The sequence below is a fragment of the Durio zibethinus genome, chromosome 10 (assembly GCF_047325235.1).
Source record: "Durio zibethinus cultivar Kanyao isolate XHJ-2024 chromosome 10, ASM4732523v1, whole genome shotgun sequence".
Classification (NCBI taxonomy): Eukaryota; Viridiplantae; Streptophyta; class Magnoliopsida; order Malvales; family Malvaceae; genus Durio; species Durio zibethinus.
The window spans coordinates 8352511-8364258 of NC_143171.1; the positions used below are offsets into that span (position 1 = coordinate 8352511).

At 36.0% G+C, this 11748-nt stretch overlaps 2 protein-coding genes and 1 pseudogene across 5 annotated transcripts; 2 read left to right on the top strand and 1 right to left on the bottom strand.

The window, feature by feature from the left end:
• Nucleotides 1-790: 790 nt before the first annotated feature.
• On the top strand, nucleotides 791-4363 carry LOC111291991 (uncharacterized). 3 transcript variants are annotated; one of them, XR_016345717.1, is made up of 3 exons: nucleotides 791-1473; nucleotides 3981-4057; nucleotides 4302-4363. XR_016345717.1 is itself a non-coding variant. In XM_022884163.2 (2 exons), the coding sequence occupies exon 1, from the start codon at nucleotides 882-884 to the stop codon at nucleotides 1470-1472; it is 591 nt and encodes a 196-aa protein (XP_022739898.1). In that variant the 5' UTR covers nucleotides 791-881; the 3' UTR covers nucleotide 1473; nucleotides 2544-2857. The 3 variants fall into 3 exon arrangements, 2 of the variants coding, with proteins under 2 accessions (XP_022739898.1, XP_022739897.1); XM_022884163.2 differs by lacking the exons at nucleotides 3981-4057; nucleotides 4302-4363 and adding an exon at nucleotides 2544-2857; XM_022884162.2 differs by lacking the exons at nucleotides 3981-4057; nucleotides 4302-4363 and adding an exon at nucleotides 2640-2857 and having other exon boundaries at nucleotides 793-1473.
• Nucleotides 3130-7200, top strand: LOC111293279 (folate transporter 1, chloroplastic-like; annotated as a pseudogene). The gene is made up of 10 exons (XR_016345716.1): nucleotides 3130-3621; nucleotides 3728-3804; nucleotides 3981-4057; nucleotides 4302-4395; nucleotides 4823-4916; nucleotides 5355-5428; nucleotides 5604-5707; nucleotides 6170-6241; nucleotides 6729-6796; nucleotides 6936-7200. The product of XR_016345716.1 is annotated as a folate transporter 1, chloroplastic-like (transcript).
• Nucleotides 7201-7958: 758 nt separating this feature from the next.
• On the bottom strand, nucleotides 7959-11444 carry LOC111291990 (putative disease resistance protein At1g50180). Its single transcript, XM_022884161.2, has 2 exons — nucleotides 8367-11444; nucleotides 7959-8265 (listed from the first exon to the last, which is right to left on the bottom strand). Exons 1-2 carry the CDS (start codon nucleotides 11086-11088, stop codon nucleotides 8216-8218), a joined length of 2772 nt encoding a protein of 923 aa, XP_022739896.2. The 5' UTR covers nucleotides 11089-11444; the 3' UTR covers nucleotides 7959-8215.
• Nucleotides 11445-11748: the final 304 nt, after the last annotated feature.

Sequence of the window (11748 nt, forward strand, 5' to 3'; positions counted from 1 at the left end):
AAGAACAAAGACAAGGTTACGTGAGTACTATGTCAGATAATGGGAACCAATGGAACTCATGTAATGTAGAGTCAGGTTCACACTTTACATCAAGTTGAATTCTTTTTGACTCTTGACTTGGGGTCGATTTAAGTTTCATGTCATTCTCAAGTAAGGGTGATAATATTACGGTTCAAATCTAATTTAACTCGATTTTTTTAAATATTATATAATTTATAAAAATTAAAATTTAACATAAATTTTAATTTAATTTTTAATTAATTTAAACCGAATAAAATTAAATTTTATCAATTCAGTTTAATTTAATCTATTGATTTTTATTTTTTTTAATTTTTATATATTATTTTAATATAAAATTTTAATAAATGTAAGTAATTTTTAATACAAAATTAAAATTTTTATTTTATAAAAATTTAAAATATATATATATAAATTAAAAAATATATAATTCAAATCGATTTTTTAAAATTTTTAAATTTTTAATTTAAAATTTAATTTAAATCTAATATATATATTTAATATCCTATCTAAACTAAATAAAAACAAAACCAATCCAAACGTAAGCAAACAAAAACTACAAATTTAAATGGATTTTCAAAATTTTCTATTTTTTTTCCACCTCTAACTGCAACCTTTCCATAGAGTTTGCTCACTCAGTCACTTCTTTATTTCCATGCAAACTTGGAACTGAATAGTTTGGGCTAAACTTCAAGCCCAAAATTTACCCGACCCGTTTTTGCCACTAGGGCTTATGCCTAAACCCCTCTCGAATCTTCGTAATTTTCTTTAATTCCTCACCATCCCATCCCATGATTTCATTGAACTAAAACAAAAAAAACAGCCAAATTGAAAATTGAAACGAAAAATTAGAAAAAAAAAAAATGAGAAACTTACGGTTTTTTTGTTCTCATTTAAGTCGAATCCAGAAAACTCTTCATCAAAATCCAAGCATTTTCTCTTCCATCCAATCTTTAAACAACATTAACCTTACTTTCACACGAAATTACAACACCCCATCACAGGAACCCACCAAACAAGCTCCTTCCGAAAATGTCGCCGCAATCGTCGATGAACTCACTAGTTTGACTCTGCTCGAGGTCATGGACTTAACCGAAGTCCTCCGCCAAAAAATGGATGTTAAAGAGATGCCAATCATGGCAGTGATGATGCCAGGGATGGGATTTGGTGGGGCCATGAAAGGAGCCGGGAAAGGCGGGGCTGGTGGGCCCGGGAAAGGGGAAGAGAAGAAGGAGGAAAAGATGGTTTTTGATGTGAAGCTTGAAGGGTTCGATGCGGCGGCTAAGATTAAGGTGATTAAGGAAGTTAGAGGGTTTACGGATTTGGGATTGAAAGAAGCTAAAGATTTGGTGGAAAAGGCGCCTACTTTGTTGAAGAAAGGGGTTACTAAAGAGGAAGCTGAGAAGATTATTCAGAAGATGAAGGATGTTGGAGCGAAAGTCTCCATGGAGTGAGGTAACCTGAATTTTGTTTGATTTTGATTTTTTTTAATGGGCTTTTGGTTTTTTAAGCTTTGATAATCTGAGTTAAGTTTTGTATTTATAATTTGATGATTTATTAAAGTCTTAGCTTCTATTGCTTAAAAGAGATGATTAAGGATAGATGTTTATAACTTCTTCATAATAGTTGCTTCTATTAGTCTGTTTTAAGCACTGTATTCTTTGGGAATATTAGCAAATGGCGATATAGAGGTTTATCATTATCAATGATAGGAATGGATAGTATCATTCAAGAACCTTGGGAGACTTTGGACAGAAGAGAGATGAATAATCTATGTAGTACTGGATTGTGGATAGATATAAACTACATTTACAAATTTTATTTTTCTGTAATCAGATCAATGAGGTACTTGGGAACACAAATCTTGCAGTTAGCATTGTTTATTGCTATTGTTAGTCTTATTTGTGTATCTTGATAATCAGAAACCAAGAAAATTAATTGTAGTTGTTGCTGATATAGTAAGATTAGTTAATGACTGTAAAATTCAGAGTACAAGTTTATGATCATTATTTTATTGGGTGAGGTTCTCTTATTTTAGAACCATAAAGGACTTTAGGGAAAGAGTGGGAGTAGGGAAAGAGAAAAGGGTTAGAGGTTGCATTTGGTAGTGTATTGACGACCTAACATTTGTAATGATGATGACTGGTAAATGAAAATGTCAAACCAAAATTAAAACATTGCAGTTATAAATGATGGGGGCACATAATTCATTTTGAGCAATTGAAGAAACATACAGGAGTATATGTACATGAGCTAAGGGCTGGTGATGATGTAGGAAAGGATGAACCGAAGCAGAACCATGCTACAACCTCTGTTAGTATGTTAGGCATTGGTTAGAACATGGTCGAGCCAACCATGGAAAAAAAGGAAGGTGATTATTAATGGAAGTTATGGGTATTTTTAATTGAAATATGGGGAATATTGTTAATTTGTTACATTAAAATTTGATACTGCTCTACTGTGTGGATGAAAATTATGTTATGAAATTTCAGTAACGAATTATTTTTGATTGTTAACTTTGCTAGACTTCTCTGAGGAAAATGGGACAAAGAATAAGTGTCAGGCATTTGCGAATGGTTTGTTAAAATGCAGATTGACTGATATTGATGTATAATTGACAGGATTACTGTCAGGTGAAGGAGATCAATTCAGGGGTTTATTGACAAAGCCAGAACATTCTTTGAAATTTTGATTTGCTGCGTAGCTGAGTTGATATTTTGTTTTCATTTTCATCGGTCATCATTATAATTTCTTAATGATTGTAAATCACCTGTTGTAGAACTAAATTTTGATGATAGATGCACTTCACAAACCATCGTTTCGATTTTCCCGTGATGAATTTCTGTGAATCTTTACTGGCTACTGCTATGAATCAGTTGTATCCTGGAACAGAGATAAATGTCAAATAAAGTGAAAAGAAAAAAAAATCATTGGAGACTGGAGTTGTCTATTTGTTGTTCAACTTCGATTAGGACCAAGTTGTGTCGCTTTATTACTCAAGTCAATTTGTGGTAAAAGTGTTTTAACCAAATCATAAGACATATACAGCCAAAGAACAAACATGCTTTATGTGTTCAATTCACCTCAAACATGTTCAGCTGTTCACCGTCTGGGAAGCCTTTTTTCTTTTTTTGGTCCAGCAGAAGCATTTCTGATGCCAAACAATAAAAGTTGTTAAGGTTTGGGCATTTTTATCAAGCAAATTCAATCTCTTGGTTAGACTTGGACAAATACTCCAAAAGCTCTCTTCCGATTAGACCTTCATGGATTATAATTAGTTAAAGACAGAAGGCCCAAAAAGAAACCGAGCCCGACTAATTGGGCCGTTTTCATCCAGAAAAAGGTTGTTGTATGCTTGGAGCCCAATTAAATGAACCGGAAATAACGGCAGCGCAAGATGTGATCGGTTTTGCTGCTGCTTCTTCACTAGCTGCTAGTATCGCCGTAATTCGAAACGGCCGGTTCCTTTTCATTATTATTATTTTTTCAAAAAGAAATGTCACAATCACTGTGGCAATGGGGGAACGCAACGCCAGTGAGTGGCGGGCTTCGCCACCGTCGCAGCGATGTACCCTCTGGACATCGTTCGTACGAGATTTCAAGGTCGTCCTCTTCTTCTTCTATTTCCACCTCGTTCTTTATATATACATATAGTTTAGACAAAAAGTTTCAGTCTTTTTGGTGCTGAGTGGATCGAGTTTTCAAATAGTTAACGCTGGTCGACTCACCAATTTCCCGACTTACAAGAACACCGCCTACGCCATTTTTACCATTACTCGCTTAGAGGTTCTCGCTATTTTTATTCTTTTTTTTTTTCATTTAATTAGGCTTAGGTACTTTAATTTTCTTTTCTCTTCATGTAAAGTTGAGGTCTTTCTCGCTTTCATTGGAGATTAGAGTTTCTCTTTTGTATGCCGTTTTTCTTTGGATATATGCTAACAGTTTATGGGTTTGTCATGCAGGGTTTGAGAGGGCTTTATGCAGACTTCTTTCCTGCAGTTTTAGCGTCCTCTGTTCCATGGGGTTTATATTTCTTCTTGTAAGTGCCATCATCAATTTACATGGTACAACTTTTCCTTTTGATTACAGTACATTTGTTGTCAAATATATGTGCACATGTGAATTTAACTGCAGCTTAACTACATATATGCTGATGTTTTTTAATGTAAATAGATTGATTTTAATATGCAATGGGGAATACAAAGAGCTAACGTATTTTGATTTGTTGAAAAAATGTACTGTGACAATCACTCTAAAGTGGTTTTTTTTTAAACTATTTTTAGCTATGGCAGAGCTAAACAAAGGTATTCTATAAGCAGGGAGGAGAAGCTGAGCCCTGGTCTTCATCTCGCTTCTGCTGCAGAAGCTGGAGCTTTGGTGAGTATACAAACTTCAAACAATAAGACTTGGAGGAAAGACAGAAGGTTAACACTTATTAATAGTTTCAAAATCGACTGCTGATATTAGAAAGACTCAAAGAATTTCTTTTTTAATAGTAAAATTTATTGAGAACTGAGCTTAAAGTCTATTAGGATGGGTGGGTTACTATTGTGGCATGTTTGGTGGTCTAAGATGCTAAATGCCAATAGCATGTGACTGCAATTGTTTTTAAGAATTGTCAATCTAAGTTTTACCTTTTTAGTTGTTGATGCAGTTAGATACTAATTGAATGGTCTTGGTTTAAAGTAGTCATATACTCATATCTCAACGCTGATGCTTTGTTGGATTGGTCTCTAATTGGTGTTAATTAAGATACATTACAGTTTGTATTCTTTTAACAATTTCAATCTTGTTGCCTTTTCAGGTTTCCTTGTGCACAAATCCTATTTGGCTTATAAAAACAAGATTGCAGCTTCAGATTTCTCTTCATCAAAGTTGACCTTACTTTGGCGTTTATGGTCTGCTCTTCATCTTATGTTAATTTGCTAGAAAAATGCTCTGAGATATCCATATCCTTAATGAGTCATATTAACTCTGACTCCAATTATTAGCAAGCAATTAGGTTGGATATCAATCTCCTGCAGGAAAGTCGATTCATGAAATTTTAGAAGATTCACCTTTTATATGTAGATTTCTTATGCTGGTTGATATTTTTATAGATGATTGAACTCTACAAATCAGATATGCTTTTCAGCATTCTGGTTGTGAATTTAGCCCCCCTCTTGAAAATGATAGATGATCAAGAGCTGTTTTTTATTTTTCAAGATGAATACCTTTTGTACCTTTATTCTTTTCACCCGGAATTTCAATCATAGAAAATGGTTTTCCAGTGCATATAATGGCCTTTCCTAATGCTGCTAGTCCCTTAATATTGTTTTATGTCTTAATCATTTCAGATGCCTTAAGAACCATACTAAGAGAGGAAGGATGAACTGCACTCTATAAAGGACTTGGTCCTGGTCTCTTGATGGTAGTTTGCTGACTGTTTTATTCTTATTTCAGCTCTCACTTTTTACATCACTGTATAGGGTTTTCAACATTTGAATATCTCGGAGCTAAACAATTCCAAGTTGTTTAAGTAGTAGTATAGCTTATGTTATTCCCTATACTTTTGCAATTTACAATGCTTATTTTAACTTCAGCAGGTTTCCCATGGAGCTATTCAGTTCACTGCATATGAGGAACTTCATAGAATAATGGTTGATTATAAAGAGAGAAAATGGAAATCTGAAAGTGCCAAAATTTGTTGGTATGCACATGCAGTTTCCGTTTGTCTGAACTTTGGGTTTCCCTTACAATAAATTTTGATTGATACATACCAGTTGATGTACAAGCTTGAGACTGGGAGTATGCCCGCAAGTGCCTATATTTACTGTGTTTTCATGCGTACATGGTTTAACAAACTCAAATACATCTGGAGGTATTTCATTATTTACTTAAGTTTTTATTTGAGAAGCAGTTGCAGCTTTGTTAATTTGCTTGTTTAAGCATGCTAAGCAGACAAAAACACTCTTTGAACAAGTGAATTTCTACAACTGAATCATCAATTGTAGTGTTATATGTTAGGATTGTTTTCTGTTATAACCCTCTTGCTGACTTTGGTAGTTTGAACATGATACTATCAAGATCTTTTGCAGTCTCCTTGTGGTTCAACCATGCAAGGAGGCTGCAATGGGTAATGATTTGTAACAATCCCTAGTATTTTGCACAGAATTCATTTGATTATGCTGCGCTGGGGGGGTCTTCTAAAATTGCTGCCATTCTTGTTACATTTCCATTTCAGGTATGCATGCTTATAATTGGTATGAAGTCTTTGTATATATTCATCTTCTCTCAGCTGGCTGGTCATGGTGCCTAATGAGGGTGGGGAAATTGTTTTTTTTTTTTTTTTTTCATGTTATTCAAACTCGATCACAGGTGAACGAAAAATTAATTGTTATTAAGTCTTTGTATATATTCATCTTCTCTCAGCTGGCTGGTCATGGTGCCTAATGAGGGTGGGGAAATTTTTTTTTTTTTTTCAGGTTATTCAAACTCAATCATAGGTAATCAAAAAATTAAACTTTCATTTATGAATACATTTGACTTGAAAAAATGCTTCAAGTTGGAATAAACAAGGCTTTCATGAGGCTGCAGGGATATTTCCTTAAACATTGATGAATAAATGGGACAGATAGTGAAGTTGACTTGAGATAATCTGCAACTTACTGTTCTGGAATTTGAATTTGTATCAAAGGCTGTAATTTGGAATTACCTCCTATCTTATGCAGCAACAACCTAGTAATGAGGGACTTCCAAGATATATGAGTAGTTGACATGTTGTGAAGGAAACTGCATGGTGAGAACATATTCAAACCCAAATTTAACATCATTATTGCTGAGGAATAAAATTTAATCTGTATTAAACACTGAAAATATTATTAATTGCTATTTCCTTCCTCTGTATGTTGATCTCATTTGCTTCTGAGGACCTGCAGGTTTGAGGGTTTTCATTGATTTTACAAGGGCATCACCCCAAACCTTCTGAAAAACGTTCCTGCTTCTTCAATAACTTTGTATTCAAATTGTTAAGCCCAACAAGAAGGAATGATTGAAAAAAACATTTGCTCTGTCCTTAGTTTAGGAATGATTGAAAAAGACATTTGTTCTGTCCATAGTTTTCTTTACACTCTTCTATTGTTATCCATCAACAATAATATAAATGAGATTAAGAAGTAGAAAGAAAGAATTTCATTCTTGTGAGTCTCACTGTACTATGTGAAGAGTATCCATTTCTAAAGAATTTTATTCGTGTGAGTCTCATTGGACTGTGTGAAGATTATCCATTTCTGTTATCTTATTATTTTGCATTGAATCGTGAAATAGCTATGAAGGGTTTGAATATACATGGATGAAATGATGGTGTTGTTAGTAGACCGAGTGAAAAAAAAAGTAGAAAACATGATTTCACAATTCTGGAGGCAATATATCATGTAGGAATTAATGCTGTTAACCAAGCTTTCTAAAATCTGGGTCGTCTGCAAGTTAAAGCTTTCACATATCATAGGGTTAGGCAGAAACCATTCACCTCTATATTATTGGTCAAAACTTGTTCACTACTTGAGAACAATGAACTGATGACAGTTGTGGTAGGAGAGAGACAATTCTGTTTTGCAGCAATATGTCCATTGATTAGAAAACTCAGTAGACAATAATAAAGCCTGCGATGACCGCATCTTTAATAAGCATTAGTTAACGGAGATAAATCATTGAGTCTTGATAATATTGATTATGGTATCAGACTCTTTGATGGAAAAGAAATTATTGGAATATGGCAGGTCTTCAGTTGGTAATGTACAAAAAATTCAGTTGTAGGTATTCTGCTTCTATCACACGAAGGTGCCATAAACATCACAAACATCTTGTTGGATTCGGAAAACTTGTTGCTTTGTTAGTTTTATACATCATGGCTTGGACACAACTAGTTGTTTGATGATCTGATTGAAGAATCGTAATCCTGGTAAAAGCTAATAGCACATACATTTTATTCGCTAAAATTTTCTATTTTTTATGGTTTATTTACTGATAAACAACTTATACCCTTTGTTCACAACAAGCTGTCCAGGAAAGTTAATATGTACTTGCCTTACAGGTAGACATGTCCGAGCTATCTGTGCAATGGCAGAATTGTAGCTCATACAGAATTGCAGAAGAAAGCAATAGAATGAATACAATCTGAATACAATCTGTATCTTCATAACATATGAAGAATGTTCAGTCAACCGAATTGTGCTTCTGGCCAACCAACATTTTGGTGACTGCCAAGACCTGCAAACCGAGATGCAGATGTAGAAAGTAAGGTTTAATTCATGCTAATATAAGTGCTCCATTTTTATTTAAATAACAAGTCTATTGAAAGGTTAGCGTACCTATTGCCAACATGTCTGTGGTCGATTTGATTGATGGGGTGTGTTTGAACTCAAAGAAGTCTTTAGTTCTGAGTCTGTATTCAAACTCAACTGGCATTCCAACAATTTCTAGTTCTTTGAGGGCAGTTGATTGCTTCAGTCTGTCTGGAATCTTTTTTAATTTCTCACAACGGTTTATCACCAAATGCTTGAGCTTTGGCATTGCCCTTTCTTCAACTATCCACTCTTCCAATTCTTTCAGAAGATGAAGTCGAAGGATCTCCAGTTTAGGAAAACTTTCAGAGGAGAAAGTCATATCTCTCCAATTGTATGACCCATCACCCAAAACAAGCATTTCAAGGTTTGGTAGTCGTTCCAATTTGGTAATTGCATCCCTCTGCAGTTGGGAATTGTAAAGGGTTAGCTTAATCAGGTTGTATGGGAATTCTTGTGGGTCAGGTAGCTTCTCCATCTTTCCATAGAAACACAGCTTCTGAAGGTGCTCACAGTTAGAGAGTCCTGTGAGTGTTGGAAACGTTTCCAGTTCGATTAGCAGCAGAGACAAAGATTGAAGGTCCTGCAGTCTTTCTATGGTTGAAATGACAGAAGTAACCTGTTCTCTTGACAACCCATCAATGCCCAGTTGTCGAAGATTAGTCATGTTAGCTAACCCACCATCATCTATCCAACTTCCAGCCTCTATATATGGTAGGCTCTGGAGATTGCATAAGGTGTCCATCCTCAAATGCCAACTGTCTGGGGAATCAAATGGAGTATAAAGGAGCAAATGTCTGAGATGCACCATTTTCCAGATGACATTTGGTATCCTCTTAAGAAAACAACTATACCTTAAATCTAAGGTTAGTAGGTTCTGCAAGTTTCCAATAGATAGAGGAAGCTCCTCTTCTAAATTTGTCTTCCGCAATCCTAGATACCTTAGTTGAATTAAGCTTCCAATTGTGTCTGGGAGACTGACAACACGTACACCTTCCAAATCCAGGACCCTCAGCAGTTTAAAATTCTTGTAAATGACATTCAATTTCTTCTCAAACCTGAAACCAATTATCTTTCTCTTCCTTGCCACATCTACATTATACTCTCGATTGAAAAACAGAAGGGAGCGTAAATGAGGAGCAAAGTGTTTCAGGAAAGCATACTGGTCATAGCGAGAATGGATAGCATGCCTTCGGGATCTTATTGAGGTAGATTCTGATGACTCTGCCTTGTTTCCATGATGAATTTCAAGGAAATTTTCCTCCCTTCCCTGAGAGATGGCAAGGTCTCTCAGAAGATCATGAATACGGACTGTTTTGACTCTGCCAAGTAAACTTAATCTTCCCACTTGAATCATGCACCGGTCAATCAACTCATTTAAGCATTTCTCAGCCACGCCTTCAGCTGTTTCTTCACCTTCTTGTGGTAAAAATCCTTCTGCGACCCACATATGGATCAGTTTTTTCGTCTGGACAGAGACATCCTCCGGGAATAGTCCCAGATAGAGAAAGCAAGATTTTAAATGGGACGGGAGATCATTGTAGCTTAGTGATAAAATGGCAGCTATCCGGTCTTGGCCTTTGGTTAAGTGCCAGGTGATGTTACGAAGAACGCGGTGCCATTCTTCTGTTGACTTGATTTTCCGGGAGAGCAATCCTCCAAGCACTACCACTGCCAGTGGCAAGCCACCACATCTCACTACCATATCCCTGCCAAGCTTCTTTAATTCAGGGGGAAGACTGTTCATTCCATGAAATGCTTTCTTGCAGAACAATTTTAGACTTTCATCCTCCGTTAAAATCCTTGGTTCATGTGGAATGCCCCCTCCATCAGCATGCAGAGCAACCTCCTTGTTTCTGGTGGTGAGCATCACTTTGCTTCCAGTTTTCCCACTAGGGAATGCATTTTCTAGACAATCCCAAACCTCCAAACTCCACACATCATCAAGAACGACTAAATACCTCCTCTCTTCCAGGAATTCATGCAGCTTCTTCAGCAACTCTTCCTCTTTCAATTTCTCCAAAACTTCCATTTCATCTCTGTTAAGTGCATTTACATCTGTAATAATTCCTTGCAAGATCTCTCTTCTTCTGTACTCTTTGGATACATAAATCCATGCTCTACAATCAAAGTGATTCTTAACATCATTGTGGTTATACAATCTCTTTGCAAGAGTTGTTTTGCCCAACCCTCCCATACCCACAATAGAAACCACACGGCGACTTGACTCCATGCTAGTTAGTTGTGTAAGCAACGCTTTTGTGTCTTCCACTAGTTCAATAATATCATCCTCCTCAACGTGGGGTGATGGCTGTCTCCACCATCTCAGCCTTTCATTTGCATCACTTCCCTCTCTTGCACTTCTACCATTTCTCACAACACCATAAGTTTCTCGTCTGCCAGATATTTCACGAATCCTAGATCGAATACTTTCAATCTTCCTCCCCACCTTGTACAGATAAAATGGTTTGGCGACTAAATCAAATGTATTTTGAGATGCCGCCCTGGAAACATATGTTTCTATTACTTCCTCTGTGTCGTAGGCCACATCTCTAATATCAGACACCCATTGTTGCATCAATTCATTGTCTTCTTGCTTCATGTCTGCTTCCTTCAGAAAACTTTGCATCCACCTCAGTTCGTTACTCAGTTGCACAATTTTTTGGTTAACCCCGTCCAAGTATGCTGCTTCTTGTGCCAGTAAGTTTGTAAGCTTTTCCACAACTAAGGAAACAGCAAACTCTGCCATCTCTCTGTCTCGTTATCTGCCTCTTCTTCTTGTTTCTGTTTGTGAAAATGTGGAAAGAGCTACTTCCTTCTCCAGTAGAAGTCCTATTAACACTTACATATTGGTATCAGATGAAGTTTCCTTGCCAGCTTCCATTCGCATTCACCGAAATTTAGGTGCTCCTAGGGGATCATTATTCAACTATGCAGTTTCCACCTCAGGTCCCAACTTTCTTTGACAGAAATTTCCCTGAGGTTTACAGAATCTCTTAAAAAATAGTATTAATCAATTGGTTTTTGTTTTTTCATAGACCTTTTCAAATAGGCCAAATGTGTAAACTACTCTATTCTCTGTATTTCTTCTACTTTTCCTTTGTCCTTACACGCTCAAAAACCATTGACTTTGTGCATTCGTCTTCTAGAAATGGAGATAGCTATATATGGAGGTGGGAAAGATGCGCAATCTTGTCTTTTCTTTCCATCTGGCTAGGAGCTTGGTTATAATCAATGGTTGTGTTTGCAAATTGATTACCTTTTTCATATTTGTGTAAACTTTCCGAGTCATCATTTATCAGATAAGCCTTAACTGTGAATTGTCGAAGTAATTTTTAACTCTGTTGCATACTTGTAAACGAACGAAACGTTTTACTATCGGTTCGCAAATAAGTTCTTTGTTCGTCTA

Excerpts from the sequence above, each read along its gene's own strand:
- LOC111291991 (XM_022884163.2), top strand. The coding sequence starts at position 882 with ATGAGAAACTTACGGTTTTTTTGTTCTCATTTAAGTCGAATCCAGAAA.
- LOC111291990 (XM_022884161.2), bottom strand. The coding sequence starts at position 11,088 with ATGGCAGAGTTTGCTGTTTCCTTAGTTGTGGAAAAGCTTACAAACTTA. Across the intron at positions 8,266-8,366 it reads CACAGACATGTTGGCAATAG|GTCTTGGCAGTCACCAAAAT; the intron begins GTACGCTAACCT and ends CTCGGTTTGCAG.